Source organism: Elaeis guineensis, chromosome 3 (assembly GCF_000442705.2).
Source record: "Elaeis guineensis isolate ETL-2024a chromosome 3, EG11, whole genome shotgun sequence".
Lineage (NCBI taxonomy): Eukaryota > Viridiplantae > Streptophyta > Magnoliopsida > Arecales > Arecaceae > Elaeis > Elaeis guineensis.
Window position 1 is genome coordinate 76800196 of NC_025995.2, and position 18273 is coordinate 76818468.

The 18273-nt window shown below is 36.8% G+C and overlaps 1 protein-coding gene across 8 annotated transcripts; it reads left to right on the plus strand.

Annotated features, from left to right (window-relative positions):
* Positions 1–6001: 6001 nt before the first annotated feature.
* On the plus strand, positions 6002–18029 carry LOC105042112 (probable RNA-dependent RNA polymerase 1). 8 transcript variants are annotated; one of them, XM_073253829.1, is made up of 7 exons: positions 6032–6103; positions 6205–6247; positions 7844–7920; positions 8083–8364; positions 10657–12545; positions 15577–15727; positions 16897–18029. In XM_073253829.1, the coding sequence occupies exons 3-7, from the start codon at positions 7846–7848 to the stop codon at positions 17725–17727; spliced, it is 3228 nt and encodes a 1075-aa protein (XP_073109930.1). In that variant the 5' UTR covers positions 6032–6103; positions 6205–6247; positions 7844–7845; the 3' UTR covers positions 17728–18029. The 8 variants fall into 8 exon arrangements, with proteins under 8 accessions (XP_019704927.1, XP_073109930.1, XP_019704928.1 ...); XM_019849368.3 differs by having other exon boundaries at positions 6002–6103; positions 7799–8364; XM_019849369.3 differs by having other exon boundaries at positions 7844–8364.
* Positions 18030–18273: the final 244 nt, after the last annotated feature.

The following is an 18273-nucleotide window of genomic DNA, read 5'->3' on the forward strand; positions in this document are numbered from 1 at the left end:
ATCATTGAGGGTGCACTCTATTATGAAGGTGGTTTAGTGTTGGCGAGGATCTCGTAGAGTAGGCAGATCTTTGAGGGGAGTTTGGGGGCGTTGAGGTAGGAGGGAAGGGTTTTGCAGCTCCTAGATGGTTGGTGGCGACAACCAAGGCACAAGCAGGGGAAGAGAGGATGTGGGGGCACATGCTAGGGTCAAAGCAAGGGTGACCATCGTTGGTGGGTCACTTCCAGTGAGACATGGCTCCCTCCCTTTTAGATCTCCTTCTATTCAATGAGAATTTAGGTTTTTAAAATCCTAGGTTTTAGGGAAGAAGGTAAGAGGGGTTTATCATGGGATGAGGAGCCTAAGCTCGCTGCTAGGTGCTTTGACTCCACATCAAAGTGCCTCTTTTTTAAAAGTTAAATCGATCTTAGATAACCACTCAACATCAACTGATAAATAGGTGCTTTTGGTGAGCCCTGATCTAAATTGAATAGAGAGTGGATCATATTGCAACAGTATGTAAAATGCAGGATTGACATTGTAGCAATTCGAACTACAGATGATATTTGCAATTCTATATAAAATGCATGGGGATATTTTTTTTAGCCATTCCCATTTTCAAGGTGGTTCGGCTCACTAATTTGGACTACTAGAAGACTAGGTGTTTCATCAAATTAAACTCCACCAAGTATCAAGAAAGTACACATAACATATCTATAGTACTCCTAAAGCAAATTGTAGGAGCCTTGGTCTTACTTTTGGAATTATCTAAGATGCCCATAGCATCTTCTCTGTATCTCTTCACTTGGATCTAATCCTCTTTGATCATGCCTCCTCTAAAAAAAAGATGGTCTAGTGCACATGGTCCCTCCCACTGTGAGATATAAGGAGGGTCAAATGCATGTGGCCTCACCTGTTTGGAACCAGATCTAGGGTTTCAGGGTTAGATCTTGAAAAAGAGGGTTAGATCTTGAAACTTTTTCAAGATCATACAGCGGAAGACTAAAATAAATCAAAATTTATTTTCTAAGATCAAAAAATCCCTAGATCTAAGATCCTATTACATGATTATTACATGATATTAAATCAGAATTAAAATATATAAATATAGCATGAACTACATGTTGATCATATCAACATGTTTTTATACTACATCTAATGTATGTATTAAATAATAGATCAGATCTATTACCTTGCAAGTTAGACGTTCTAACCTTGCTGATCTGGGCTTGAGGATGATGTTGCAAGCCGCACACGCGTCCGGCCTCTAGGAGTCATCCACACGAGCCCACGAATCTCGATCAGAAGTCCTGCTTCAGGAAATCAGCACAGTATGCTAGTACTGCGCTGATCCTTCTTTGATGGTTGATCAGGTGCCTCCTTCTTCTTGATTTGGACTCTTCCAAAGATGGAAAGTAGAAGGAGGAGTTTCAGATCTGAGACACTCTCAGGAAACTCAAGATGGAAGGAGGAAAGATATGAAAATAAAAACCCTAGAAGAAGACCCTCTTCTTCTTCACGTTTTTCTCTCTAAACGCCCAAACTTGCGTCTTTTATATCTCCACGACCCAAAGGTATTTCTCTCTAATTTTTGGATGACAGAAAGGTCTCTCAAATATCTATCTCTCTCTCAAATTTTACGAAGAAACTCGTCTTATATAGAGAGATATGATAGAGTCCTTGTCTAGGTCAAACACCTAGTCAAGGCTTATCCAAACATGGCAAGTAAAGGGACGCCCAACTCTTGAGCACCTCCTTCATATTTTCGTGGATGGATCAACAGAAAAGGGTGCACAATGTAAACCCTAAAAGCCACGAAAATTCCAAAAAAAAATTTGGATAAATTCGGTGCAAAATTGAAAGAGTTTTGGATTTCTAAAACTCTATCTCATAGAATTCGAAATCCAAACTTATTCCTTTTAGATTTGATCCAAATCACCTTCCATGTAAGAAAGAAGAGAGGAGACCTTTTGTGAACGTGGGAGAGATCTGGGAGAGGGCTTTTGTCGCACAAAATAAGTGGAGATTGGCGTTGAATAAGAGAGAGGGCGTGGAGAAGGTTTATGTGGTGCAAGGTGGAATCCTAGTCCTACTAGGATTCTGTCTCATAACTTGTTTTAATTTGGTTTCCCAAATCAAATCAAAATTAGATCAACCCAATTAAAATAGGTCTTAACCTAATTAAGAACCTAATTTAATCAGATTAAATTAGATTTAAATCTGATTTAATTTTCTAATCAAATTAGAAATTAGATTGACCCAAGTCCTAGTTGAACTAGGACTAGTCTTTCCTTGCACTTGGCTTATCCAATAAACCAATTGGACTTGATCCAATCAAGCCCAAACCAAATCTAATTAAATCATATTTAATTAGACTTAATCTCAGCCCATTGTCTTAATCAAATTAAGCTAATTAGCAATCGAATTGCTAATCGATCCTCCTGCAACACTTGCACTGGGTTAAATATCAATCGTATTGATCATCTAACCCTAGAACGATTCTTAATCGTTGATCAACCATCCGATCGGATCATGAACTCTAATGTGTGTGACCTCATAGGTCCGAACCTAAGCCGGTAGCATAGAAACAAATTTCTATACCAATCGAAGTGACCATCTAGCAATGGTACCCGACGTCCGGATAGGTCGAATGTGTAGAACAACATCCTTAGAACCCATGCGGATATAGTTTTCATATAATTCATCCCCTTGACCAAAATGATCATAGGACACCCCAGAGCTCAACTGTCAACTCTGATCAGGTTGTCCACATTGTATTTCAAAATATCAAATCCATCTGATGGATTACCCTGGCCAAGGTTTTGCTAAATTGAAATACAGCGACTCATTCTTCTTCAACTCTTGGAGTGGTCAATCCCATCTCGATCACACTCTGACTTCGCAAGTACTTGACTGTGCCCAGAAGCCTTCCGTCCCTGAATTAGAAATTCAGTTAGTCCAGTACCAAAGCACAGTGAGTTGCTTGCAAGTCACTGAGGCGATCTCAAGTCTAAGGGACACTTATACCTATATCCCATCAGAGACATTCTCGACAGCAGAATGCTCTGGAGTTGGTCACGTTCAATGACGATGTACCCTTACATCTCACCTGTATGCCATACCAGTGTCTCCACACTCTTTGGTTAAGAGGACAACCAACCCATATGGCCTACAGCGACCTATGCTTGATAGAAGCTGTCGTCCTTATTAACAGCCTATCATTTGGTCGTGAACAGTTTTAAGGACTAATCGATAAATCTTCTCTTTATCGAACTTAAATAGTCCTAAGGACTTCATCATAACAACGGAGTTCATTAGAAGATGAAAGCTTATGATGAAAATGCCAAATATATTTTATTTATTAACAAATCAATTACAATACTTGGTTGCTCAACCGTCAACAGCTTGACGATTGGCTTTTTGGGACACATTTCCCAACATCACCTTCATATATAGAAAGGTTGTTATCACATTTCGAACCCATGATCTTCGGATCATAATAGAGCAACTTTATCATTTCTCTAAGGCTCACCTCACCTTCTCTCCCTCTTGCATTAGTTACTCTTTCTAGCCATTCTTTATTTCTAACCCATCCACTCTTTTCCGTACTTATTGCAAAATGGTCAAAGACAAGTCTCATCCTCTCCTCCTTTAGTCTCAAAGATGTCATATATACTTTTGCCCTCTTCAATTCTAATAGTTCTGTTTTGTTTCCACTTCCTCTCCATAACACCTTTCCCATCAATCCTTCCTATTTTATTGATCTTTGTATACTTTGCTGCCCGATAGCAAGGTCTAAGGCGAGCTCAACACCTTTGTTAGCCTCCACTCTCAATCCCCTCTGTCCAAAGCCATCAGCTTGGTCTCAAATTTATTTTTTTGGGTAGATAGCTACTAAATCCCAATCTCTACTCACCCATCTTAATTTTGATTTTCGTTCCTCTATTTTATTTTGTCTAATTTTCTTCTTTAATTTTTTTTTTCTGTAGTGTTAGGTTATATAGAAGTGTTGCCATTTACAATGATGGTCAAGGTGCACTAGAGTAGGATTATTGAGATAATCATACATCATACTTCAAAAATAAGTGTTGAGAAAAATATGAAACCCAATTGATTTAATTTTTTGTATTTCAATTTTTAAAGTTGACTGAAATTTTTATGTGAAAATATGCATTTTAATTATTTTACTTGTATTTAAGTTTTTCCATTTAAAAGTTTATAGTAAATTAATGTAAAATTTCAAATGATGTTGATTGATCGGAAGGACGCACTTTGCTTAGATGCTGCTAACTTGCAAGGATTTGCTTGTTACAAGGCGACATACTTACAATTAAATAAAGAAGTGATTTAATTTTAAAATTAGTTACGGTTTCTTTTATAAATATCTTTATATTTTTTAGAATTATTGTCAATTGAAGTAGCATTAGAATTTGTTATCCAATTCCACAATTTGTACAAAATTCAGTTAGCACATGTTTTTTCCTTTTGCATTTAGAATTTTTTTCACATAAAAGTTTTTTTTTTTGGTATGATTTCACATAAAAGATTTGATGAAATGAATCAAGGCTCACAAGTTAAAGCAAAAATTTATCACTATGTTGGGCTCTAATTTATTGTCAACACAGAAAAAAAAAAGAAGAAGAAAAAACTAACCAAAATGTCTAAATATGGTCAGACTTGATATTAATATGCTTTGATATTAATATGCTTAACTGAGTTAGAATTATAAATTATGCAACTAACGATTTATTAAATTGAAACTCAGGATTCAAGTGCCGATCTAGCTATGCCGAATGTTTTGTACTATGCTAGGTTGGTGTCTGCATTACACATACGTCTGTGCCATAATACCTTGTGCATCGCAACCTATCAAATTGCATTTCTTATTTTATTTTTATTGGAACAACTGTAAAGAGCTAGAATCCTTGTTTATCTCGTAATTCCCAAAAATTTACTGCCTAAGTGCTCTTTAGTTGTTTTTTTATGCATACTTCCTTTATAAAAATCTTTATGAAAGCTGGCCACTTAAATTGCACGGCTTTCAGGAATCCTTTTGGCACTCCATGTTATTTTAGATGCCTGGCTGAAATATATCCAGAAAAGATGCTGGTATTAAGCTATCAAGCTTATGATACTTCCAGATAATCACATCTCTAATGAGTTATGATTGCATTTGTCAATTTTGCATGTAGGAAGCCAAACTTCTATCTTTTGCAAGATTGATCAGATTATCTCCATAAGTGATGCTTTATTGAGGCTGATCTCCTTCTTACTCTCACTCAGTTTCATCGGCAGAACTAATTATACCTTGCAAAATATGATTTTTTTCATATAAAATTTCATAAATAATTAATAATATGATTATCTTTGTTTAATTTATTATCAAGAAACGTACAAGTTTAATTTCTAAAGAATATCAAGAACATGTATTATCAGATAAAAATTTATTGTGTTCAAAAAAATTATTGGTTATCCACAATATTTAGATAAGAATTTATTGTGTTCAAAAAAATTATTGGTTATCCACGATATTTTGATACGCAACTATGTGAAACATTCACCCAACATGTTTTTCTTGAGAAAACATTCACCCAACGTGTTGGCGAAAGATAAGCTGTGGTCTTACACAAAAAAAAAAAAAAAAAAAGAAAAAGGGTTAAGCTGCGGTGCCATAATTCTTTGTTAGACTTTATTACGTTGGACAAGCATACATAAATTAGAGTCTACGTTGGCATGGCACGCTATTCTAGTATAAACGAAACAAATTACGAAGACTCGTCGTTGACTCCCAGTCGCTGTGAATGAATACTGTGTCGAAACACCACTTCACGAACAGCCATCACAATTCTCTCCTTGGTGGGACCAGCAGAGTTGACGCATCACTACTTCGAAGCGAAGCGTACAAGTAGGAATCCCCTCACCACCCGTTGGTTTTAGCAGCCGCCCACCCCGGCACATTCGTATCTCGGGTGGATGGAACCGTGTGGACCCGCCAATCGCTTCATCAAGGCTGCGGTGTTCGGAAACACAAGCAAGCTTTAAAATTCTCTAGGCATTCATCCCTCTGTCGCCCGGCTTCCTTTATCGCCCAATGCATCTTCTTTCTTTTCGGGAAGTGGTGGTGGTTAGGATCGCTCTTTCTGCAGATAAAGATTTTTAAAGAGTAATCCTTTTTAAGATTCTGATGGGTTGATTATTTCTCTCTATTTAATATCGGTTTCGCAGTGATGGGAGAGACCTAGGAGCAGCGGAAATCAAGCAATTCACGGTAAACTTTTTCTTTGCGATTCTTTTCTTGAATGTGTTCTGATTCATGTTTGATTTGTTCTTTGTTTATTTGTTTTGGTAAATTCTTGAGATGATATGATGGGGTTAGCATGGAAGTTGTTTGCTTGAAATTAAGGGTTATCAGCGATTGATGAACTAGCTCGATATTTGATGGCTGCCATTATTCTTGTGCTTCACTTAATTTATTTATTTTTGTCAGAAAGAAGTGGGATGTTTGAAGAATTATGTTTATTCTTTAATTTTTTGTTTTGCAGCTTAGATTAGTATGGATATTTGAAACGATGTCTCATTTTGGAGTTTTAATCTGCTTCTATATCTTCTTTCATGTAGCTTGACAGATATATTGCTAACACAATAAGTAGTCATTGAATTCTTGTTAGTTCTACATGTGCTTCTTTAGTGATCATTAAGTTGGTTATAACAATAATATGATGTTGCATGTTATTATCAAATTTGTCAACTAAGTAACGGGTTAGACGACTGTCACATAATGCCTGGCCTTATCCCATTGGAGTATCATGCTTGATGATTTTTTTTTAAATTTTTTTTTAATGTGTTGGTGGCCTTTAGCTTCTTTTGCTTTCCTTGTTATTTTAATCTAAGTATTATAAGAAGGTTTCTTTGAAGCTAAAATGTTTTCTTTCTTTAATATTTCAATGGTTCTGAAAATCTTCAAGGGGTTTTAAATGGATATCAGTTAAACTCATTGCAGATTTATTCTCCTAGATCACTTATTTGTGCTTCTGTAGTATGTTATAGTTAGAAAGCACACCCCGATAAATGCTACAGTTGCTGTTGTGTATACATGCATTACTCACCAGAGGAGATGTACTAAGTGAGGTTTACTTTTCATTTCCAACCTACCAATATTGATCTCAACATGGAATAATGAACTATTTAGTTTTCTTATGATTGATATCCTTTATAGATTGATATCCTTTACTTTGAATCTGAACAACACTGATGTCTTTTATATATCATCTTTCAACACAATTCTAGCTCTAAAGGTACTGGTGTTCTATAACTAAGGGAAATTTCTACTTATGTAAAATTATGTCTTGGTTATAGCTGCTTGATAGTTTGGAATATTTGTTAACTTATATCTATGACACATCTCATAGCTAGTTAAGTTTTCCATAGCTTCCCATGTTATATCCATTTTGTTAGTTTCAGAATCTCTTATTTGATCTCCGTAACATTTAAGCCTGTATTTAACAACAGAAATGTTTTATACTTCATTATAGAAATTTCCTGTAAATTGAAATGAACATTTTAAATCTTCTGTATTAAACTTTTTGATCTAACATCTCTCTTTTAGATATGAATTAGAATTTTCAGCAATGGTACACTTTCATCCGCATTTAAGTGATCAGACAAATTGTGATGAAAATTAAGGCATAACCATGTGAGCCTTTTCTTGGAGGTTCAAATACTTACCATTGTTGTGTTGCGGCTGTCACCAACCCTTTTTACCTAGTAAACTATATTCTGCCATTTAAAATGCTAACATAAGGTTCTCTTATGTCTATAGTAATTCTGAATCCAAGGGGTATTGTTGCATGTAATACAACTTCAGGAATGGGAAGCAAGACAACTAATATCCATGGATTCCCTACAACTGCTACAGCCCCAAGTGTAAAAGCATTTCTAGAGGTACATACAGGCGAGGGAACCATATTTGCACTTAAGTTTAGACTTCCCAAATACGTCACAGCAAAATCAAGAGCATATGCAATTGTTCAGTTTACAACGAACAGACATGCTGAGTCTATAGCCCATAAACACCTTGTGTGGTATGATGGTTTTGTTTTGAAGGTTCGAGATGTGGAACGTGACATTGTCCCAAAGCCAAGGACCTCTTTATTCATCCTTGAAAATGCGACACTGCATTTTGGCTCCCCAGTTTCACAAAACAAATTCTCTGTCCTCTGGTCTGCCATGGATGTCAAAGTTAATTTTGGCTTCAATTTGAGAAAAATATACTTTTTCCTATCGCGGGGAGGCCATTCATATAAATTCGAACTTGCTTATGAGAGCATATGGGAAATACAGCTGCACCGCTCATCTACTCAACATTTGCAGTTTCTCTTGATTCAGGTTTGCTTCTGTGAATCATTTTTACATTTTTAACTCATTTTGTCTTATTTTACTTAATTGTGAAGATGCTTCAGAACCAAGTTATAATAGTGCCTCTCTAATCTCATGGATAAATACATACATACATTCTTACATGGATGTATAATATGTTTATATCATTATTGTCTGAGCTCTAACCATATCATCTCTGTGTATTTCTTAGCTTGTTGTGATTTGTGACACCTTCATCAGTAAAGCTGGGATGCATTTTTGAAGGTTGGTAATGATAAATCATGAATGACAACCTATTTCAGTATATAAAGCAAAATAAGAATGCCATCATGAGAGCATTTTTTTTCTCCCTTTATTAGTATTAAGAATCAGAACTTTCATTTGCTTATCATACATACTTCCATGCATATGTTTGTATCTTTGTGTGCTTGTGTGCATGCATGTGGATGGACTGTGAAAGCATGCATATGTAGATATATGCATATTTGCATATATATGTCAACTAACTGCTAGCTGCCAAAAGCTTAAGCTGTTAGGGAAGGGGTCAATGAGGTATATCAGGCTTTAATGCATACATGCATATAACCACGTATCCATTCATACAAATCTGTTTACATGGATAAACATATGTACAAACACTGTATATATGCATATTGGCCATGTGAATACTTATGTTTTGGATAGGAGAGGTTTACAAACACCATCAGTTACCTAAATACCACTTTTTTGATTAAATCAAGTAAAAGGGAGTGTGCCCAAAAAGGCGACCATGTAGGCTCAGCTGACACATTTGGTGCCTGATTATATTTCAATAATACCTTTTTACCTTTAAGCGTTTGGCAGTCTAAGAAATGTATTAAGGTAATTCAGGTAGTCTATTACCCAGTTCCTTTCCTGCCATAACCTGGTTTTTGTAAGCTGGACTACTGAATTAACTGCTAAATCAAGTCCAACAGCTGACACCTATTGACCCTTTCTATTTTTTCCTCCTTTTGGATGTGACGGTAATCAGGGATTAAGTCTTCTTTTCTGCCACCCAATTAATGCACACATACACCATGGTGGGGATCAATCAGAATACAAGTTCCCCAACTGCCATGAGCATTAACATCTACACCACCACCTCCGACCTGGCCAAAAGCCCCTCAAACTCACCATAAGGTCTGCTTTTCCACCTTTCTTCATTGCATAGGCATCCTTAACACTCTTATGGTCCTCAACAGTGCCTCCATGCACAGCCTTCTCACTACGTTGATCTAACAACACCTTGTTATCCACAATGATCCCAACAAAATGCTATTGTTGGAGGTGGCAAATGGGGTAGTTGGAGGTGTCCTGGAACCCAAAGTGGAAAAGTGGTTGTCAAAGCTTCCATTAATATGTGTCCGTTAGGTATGTGCAAAAAAGGAGCATGGGTTCAGGTGCTGATTTTGATTGGTTGTGGAGGACTGTGCAGTGCTGGGCTATGGTGGGTAAGTTGTATCATGTTGAGGTGGATGAGCTGGGGGGTGGGGAGAGTGGGTGGCCAAAGTGAGGGAGAGAGAAGGATGGAGGAATGAGAAATGAAAGGCCTGTGCTTAGGAGATAAGGGAAAAAAAGAGAACACATTTTGGATCTCAGTACTAATTTTATGATATTGTTCTAGCACCAAAGGGCAAAACATTATTAAACTTGGCCCATGGATTACATTCCAGCATTTTCTGTGTAGCTGAAAGTTGGCATCTAATTGCTTCCAAACTCTCTCAAAATTAGCCTTAGCTTCACCACATATATGTGCATGCATGCATGTGTGTCATTTCTTGGTAGCTCATTTCTTACTGAGGCTAAACCTTTTAACAAAGGTGCCTTACCTGTTTCTCAATCCCTCTGAAATCTACCTGTCTCTATCTCTCTCTCTCTCTCTCTCTCTCTCTCTCTCTCACATAAACTTCCTAAGTGCTTTCTTAATCTGTATTTCTTTTGTTGTTCATGTTCTTCTCTATATGCTCTTTTTTTTCTCCTTCAATTATCTTTTCTTTTATTTAGCAATTGTACAGCTGTTCTAGTTATACTGGTATTTATTTTCTAATAAGTACTCAGAATATAACATGGTTGGCCATGAATCCTTCTCTGTCTTTCTTATATCTCCATGTTTGTTTTCATGGAAACCAATGATCTAGTCAGAAATCCAGCATAAGAAATAGTAGTTCTCTGATGCAGATATTTTGCCTTTTGGCATTGTAGAGTACTTTATGCCCCAAGCATGATGCCTCTTTTGTTTTCCTTTTTTACCTAATTGTTAGTGTAGTTACTGAACTACAGGTGGTAGCTGCTCCCAAGATTTATGAACTGTTCCCACGTAATTCAGGTCTTCTGCTTGAAGATCCAATATATAATTACTTTAAAGACCCTCCAGATGATCAGTGGGTCAGGACGACAGATTTCTCCCCATTATGTAGCATTGGACAATCTTCTGCATTGTGTTTGCAGCTGTCGTATGACTGCGATCTTCCAAATATCCGTGACTACTTTGTCTTTTATAAGGAATCTGAAGGTCATTTTGACTTGGAGAGAGGCATTTCCTACTCTTGCAGCTTGGATCTAGTCCCAATTGTCGAACCTCGCCCAAGGATTGAGGTTCCATATAAAATTCTCTTCAAGATTAATCATATGGTTCAGAACGGGACACTTTTTGGGCCCACGCTTGATGAAAAATTTTTTAGGCTGGTCAGTCCTCAGTATGTCCGTATTGATTATATAGAATGTGCCATAGAAGAGATGTATTTTTCAAAAAGCTCCTTTTTCAATCCAGCAAATTGGCTGACTGAAAAGTACTCAAAATTTAAAAGATCCACCCGCCTTCCAAAATCACCTAGCATATCTTTGGATTCTGGCTTGGTTTATGTTTACAGGGTGCAAGTGACCCCTTCCAAAGTATACTTTTATGGACCTGAGGTTAATGTGTCCAATCGTGTGCTACGCCATTTTTCTGAAGATATAGAAAATTTTATTCGAGTTTCTTTTGTTGATGAGGATTGGGAGAAAATGCATTCAACAGATTTGTCATCCCGATCTGGTTCTGCAGGAAATGAAAAGCATACTGCCCTTTATAGGAGAACACTGTCAGTACTGAGAAATGGCATAACTATCGGTGGTAAGAACTTTAAATTTCTTGCTTTCTCATCTAGTCAGTTACGGGAAAATTCTTCATGGATGTTTGCTTCAAATGGAAGATTAACTGCAGCTGCTATCAGAAAGTGGATGGGCGATTTCCATGAGATAAGAAATGTGGCTAAATATGCTGCTAGGCTTGGTCAATCTTTTAGTTCCTCTACTGAAACTTTAACTGTTGACAAGCATGATGTTGATGATATCCCTGATGTAAGAGATGGAAAATATGTTTTCTCTGATGGTATTGGGAAAATATCTGCTGAATTTTCTAGGAGAGTGGCCATAAAGTGTGGCTTAAAAAGTTCAACTCCATCAGCCTTCCAAATCAGATATGGTGGTTATAAAGGTGTTGTTGCTGTCGATCCAACCTCATCGAAGAAGCTATCCTTGCGAGAAAGCATGCGCAAATATAAATCAGATAACACGAAATTGGATGTCCTTGCATACAGCAAGTATCAGCCATGTTTCCTCAACCGTCAGCTGATCACTCTTCTTTCAACATTGGGAGTTGGGGATTGGATTTTTGAAATGAAGCAAGAAGAAGCTGTGAATGAATTGGATAAGATGTTAACTGATCCAGATAGGGCATGGGAAGCAATCGAGCTTATGTCCCCAGGAGAAACAACCAGTGTTCTCAAAGAATTGCTATTGTGTGGTTATAAGCCTGATTCTGAACCTTTCATTTCAATGCTGCTCCAAACGTTTAGGGCAGCAAGGTTGTTGGAACTGAAAAATAAGTCGAGAATATTTATTCAGAAAGGAAGAGCAATGATGGGGTGCTTGGATGAAACTAGAACCTTGGAATATGGGCAGGTATTTGTTCAAGTTTCTTGCACTGGAAGAATGCAGTTCCACAATAATGGTCTTTTCATGTATGGTGGAAGTGAATCAGACCACCATACTGCTGTGCTGAAGGGGAAAGTTGTCATTGCTAAAAACCCCTGCCTCCACCCTGGGGACATCCGTGTTTTATCAGCTGTTGATGTTCCAGAGCTGCACCATATGGTTGACTGTGTTGTTTTTCCACAGAAAGGGAAAAGGTACACAATGCTTAGAATTTGTATTTGAAGTTTGCTTTCAATCTATGAGCCAGTCTAATCCACAGAACCCTCTTCTATATCTAATTTGCTTCGTACTTTTCCTCTGCTGGTTTGTGCTAACTTTTTCTACCTTGAACTGCACAATTATAGTATCAATACTATGTGGGGATTTGTTGTGATGAGATGATATGTCTTTACTAGTTGTTTATTCTAGATCTTCTCTTTATGCACCAAAAATGATCCTTTCGCAATTGCCTAATGGATATATTGAAGTAAAGAAAGCATTACAATTTATATTGCACTCAAAGAAACCAATCGTACTAGATGATAAATTTACTGTCAGTGATAATGATAGCATCAAAAGCAAAAAAAAAAAAAAAAAAGGAAGAATCATTCACATATATTACTTGTATACTTCTAAATGGTTTTCCTGAACTTGTGGGAACCAGGATGAAAATGCTGCAAGATTTTGTTCGGGATATTTATCCAAATTCTTGCAGTACAAATGGAAAGTTACAGTTAGAATTCAAAGAGATGTATAGTGGGCTATGTTACTAGAATGTGAAGTAGTGTTGGTTGATGAAAAGAGGATAAAATAAAATGTTAATTGTAATGGAGGAATGCTTGGACTTGGAAATTAGAAACAAAAAATACCTTAATCATCATAGAAATGAAAAGTCAAAAATAAGAACCTGGTCAAAATTGCTGGAAGTTAATTTTTCTTGAAATTAATGGTAGGTAGATAGCAATTGTGGACTTGCTTTGTTGTCATGAAGCTGTCATGCAAAAGAGAGAGATGGAGACATATCTAGTGAAACTAATAAATTGGAAAAGCTCCATGAAATTGAAATGGAGCCAGGAGGAAATCACTTTATAATCGCATGGTCTCACTTACTTGTGTGCCACAGATAGGGTAAATCAACAGCTTGGACAAAATAATCTTCAAGACATTAGCAATACTAGACTCTAGATGGAGAAGATATTGCGACTTTACTAGAAGAGTGCCAAACCAAGCAAAAGCAGAATGGCACAGAAAATCAGTGGAACAAGCTTATAGTGAGGGTGCAGCAATGAGGAAAGATGAACATTTGTAGTTCTGGGAACCTGAGATCAAGGTAGTGTTGGGATTGGCATAGACTTCAAAGTATACAGTTTGATGCATGACAAAGTTGTATCAGGCTTTGGACTCCATATCTTCATGCATCAAACTATTTTACTGCTCAGAATTTGGAATGTTGTGTCAAACTATGGATAGCTTGTTTCAAAATGATTTGAAGGGTATGGCAATATGATTTTATTTGTTCATTCTTGAAGTCTTAGATGTGGTGCTTCTGTGGATTGTGTCAGACTTCATTTTGGTGACAACTCGCTGCAGTTCTAGATTCATTTAGTTGTCTTACTTTATTCAAACTGCTATTGTAACTCGGAGATCAAATCTTTGTAAATTGTGTCTTGGAGCCTGTCAGTATTCCCATATAGAAGTTTACAATCACTTCACCAATGAGAAATATCAAGTTAAATTTCTCTTTGTGAGTTTTCTCTGGTGTAATGTCAGGTTATTCATTTTTGTAATGCTGGTGAATCCTTTTCTTGTGTGAAGTGTGATTTTTCTGGGGTTGGTGTGGCGGCCACCTCCAATTTTTGAGATTGATAATGTGTGAATCTCTCTTTCTTGCAGTAAGTCATGATTTCTATCATGAAGTGCTTGGAACAGTTAGTGCTTTCTCTAGTACCAGGAAATTTGATGAACTAGTGTTGGATAATTACCATGGAAGTAAATATATTAGTAAGGAGCATAGCCTCATAAATACATATATTGCTGCATGTGCATGGAGACATGTGTATAGATAAGTAGATGTGTAAAAACTCACAAACAAAAACAATTTGGCAATAGTCCTTGCACATGTCCTTATAATACTCGACATTCTGGTTTTTGGAAATCCATTGATATAATTGCATATAATTTATGCCAATATAATCAGGTACAATTTGCAGTTCTAAAATGTGCATTTGCTGTATATTTTGTACCACATTGATATTTCTGAGAAGTGGACTTGAAGCAGTTAAGAACATGAGGTTCCTTGAATGTTGCTTTTGATTAATTACTAGCATATTGGTTATGATTTAATCATATTCCTTCTAATAGGCTCCCGCCGAGCTTGTTTCATGGTTTGAATAATTATCTATATGTATATTTATTGTGTAAAGTTATAACCCATTTGGGCTGACCATGTGTAATATCATGCTCATTGTTATCAGCTGCTCTCTACTATAATCTGGATAATAAACTATTTGGGTATTACTTTCTTCTTTCTTCATTTATTTGTAGTTCGTATTCATTCATATGATCCAAATACTTCAGAGCATGCAGCCAGTCACATCATAGAGTTCTAGCCTCATCCTTTAAGTCTTCCAAGTTGAAATCTTTAGCTTCATATAATTAATAGTTTCCCATTGAGCATATGAACCTTGCAGGTTTTGATTTATTAAACAACTAGTGCCAAAGGATAGGTCTTAATTCTATATGAAGGGATCTGTACATGACTTTGATCTTAAATCTACTTTCATCAACCTTGCAATATTACTCATAAAGTATAGATTATATAGATTTTCATATTAGATGAGATTGACAAAATTTATCTTCCCAGATTGAGGGTTTTCATTTATTGATTATTTTGATATCCTTTTATGAATGTACATGCTTCCATTTTCTTCTTGTGCAACTATTGGTAATTGAATATCTAATAGAACTTACAGATTTGTGACCTGGGTGTCATGGGTTAGAAGCACAGAAACAGTCTCGCCTCTTGCGGAGGGAAGGTTGCATACCCTAGACCCCACAGTGGCAGGAGCCTCATGCACTCTACCACCCTTTTATAGAATTTTCAGATTTCACAGTCGATAGTTTATTTGCACAATATATACTTAATGCATGCTATTTGGATTCTTCTGATTTACTGGCACATGCAAAAAGTTTTTGTGAGTACAAATAATCATAGCATTTCTTGATTTTGTGTGCTATTATTTTTAGGCCCCACCCAAATGAGTGTTCAGGGAGTGACTTGGATGGGGATATATACTTTGTGAGTTGGGATGCTGATCTCATTCCTCCTCGTGTAGTCACGCCTATGGATTACACTTCAGCACCAAGTGAGATCTTAGATCATGATGTAACAATTGAGGTAATACTTTGAAGTTCTCAATTTTCTTGCAATATTCAACTTTCTTTGTACCAAAAAGAAAAAAGAAATCCAACTTTCTAATAGTTCTTCATTTTATTATATGATCTTGTGTTTTCTTGGTGTCACTTGAATTATATCTAAAACTGTTTATGCAGGGGAATAAAAAGAGCACGTATTCAATATATGCAGAAATGTTTGAACTACCAAATAACTAATCCAAGATTGTGGTTTTTCCCAGCTTAATTGTATGGGATACTTATAATACTTTTTGCCCTTGGAAATACTTATAATACTTTCCTGCTCACCTCTTTCCTCTCAATGTAGTGGAGTCCTTATTCTAGGTAGCTTCTTGTATAAACCATCAAATGCTGTTAAGTGCAGTACCACCTGTTTTCTCAATTTCTAATGTAGATTAACATACTTAGGCACTCTTCAACAAAGAGATTAGTCGATGTTGCCTAGGTGCACTAGATACCCCATGAAGCAGTTCCATTTTCCATCTTGCTTAGGAAGCTTACAAGAACAAAAAGATAATCTCAGCTTTATCCAAGGAACTTTCCCTTTTGCCTTTGTTTCTTGTCATCAAATGAATAGTGTTGGTAGGTATACATTTACTTTATATACTAAAACTGTGAACCTAAATGGTACATATCATTTCCGTTATATCAGCTATTTGATTGTTCACAAATCTTCTGACCATGTCTTTCTTATCTTGTGATGATAAATCACTTCGTGCCTTTGACGTTTATTTTCAAGATGGAAACAAGGTGAGCTTCCATATCATTTTCAAGAGTTAAATTAGTCAACATCTGGGCCGTTTACCTGCCTTTTCTAGTCTTTATTGTTTACTTATTTTTTTGAGAACAATGGTGGGAGCACTACTGGTCCAGAACTACCATGTTGATCACTTGGGAAAATACCTCAACACAAGAAAATGGAATCTTCTCCCAGTGAAAGAGGGGTTCAATTTCCACAGTGTTGCTTTTCCTTGTTCTCTAACGGTCATCATTCTGGACATATATGTAGCATCAATGCGGAGACATCTCCAGCATTTTTGCCGTCCGTACACAATGAGCAAGAAAAAAACAGTTGATTCTTATGCAAACATTTGTAAACTTGTTATCATAGAATACATTATTGCTAACAATGCGCCTGCTGATTTGATATAGGAAGTGATGGAGTACTTTACCAATTATATAGTCAATGACAGCCTTGGAATTATTGCAAATGCCCACACAGTCTTTGCAGATAAGAAGCCACTCAAGGCTGAGAGTGAGGAATGCACAGAGCTTGCGAGACTCTTCTCTATTGCTGTTGACTTCCCAAAGACAGGAGTGCCTGCTGAAATCCCTACTCATTTGCATGTCAAGGAGTATCCTGATTTCATGGAAAAGCTGGACAAAGTTACCTATGAGTCAAAGGGAGTAATAGGAAAGCTCTACAGAGCAATCAAAGACCACACATGGGGCCAGATAAAGGCATTTACAAAGGAGATGGCTAGGAAATCATACGACCCTGACATGGAAGTTGATGGCTTTGAGGAGTACCTTGATGAAGCTTTTTTGTTCAAGGGGGAATATGATTTCAAGTTGGGGAACCTGTTGGAACATTATGGAATAAAAACCGAGGCTGAGATCCTTAGTGGGAGTATAATGAAGATGTCAAAGAACTTCACTAAGTACAAGGATGGCGAGGCAATTGGATTGGCAGTTAGGTCATTGAGGAAAGAAGCTAGAGCATGGTTCAATGAGAAGCGCATCGATTGTGAGGATGAAGATGATGTCTATGCTAAGGCATCTGCTTGGTATCACGTGACATACCATCCGGACTACTGGGGTTGCTATAATGAAGGCTTGAACAGGCCTCATTTCCTGAGCTTTCCATGGTGTGTCTATGACAAGTTGACAATTATCAAGAAAAAGACGATGAGCATGAGGAAGGCTAAAACCATATTATTCTCACTACAGCATAAAATGGAGACGAGCCTGCGGATGAGCTGAGAAATCATGAACGTATTTCATGGTTTTGGCTGTAAAGAAGGATTTCTACATAGAGCAGTGTTTGCACTGAGTAAGAACTGAATGTTAGCGGTTTAATTTTTGTAAAATTGACATGCATTATGTGGTGTATTTCAACTTTATCACAAATATGTATATATTAGTTGCACCATATGTATGAATCAGCTTCTGCCGCCAAAAACATATTTGTGAATTTTCTTTTTCAGCAAATATGGCTGTTGGTTATGACCATTCATCTTTACTCTTTCCTGGAGCAATGAATGGATGCTTTTCTTATTTGCAGCTTCCTTTCCTATTCTTACAACACCGTATGAAAGAACCTCTTGGCTTTTAACATTCCCTCTATTCTGCATTGAAGAAATCACAGTGAAGATCTGTTGGTATCAGCATATGCTTACCTGAAGTTGAAGAATTACTTATCTTGGGAAAGAAGGTTTGAATTTCAGAAAGCGCAGAAAATTTGGCAAAAGATCCTCGACCATCTGGGGAATAGAGAAGTACATGAACAAAGGTATGTCATGTTGTTGA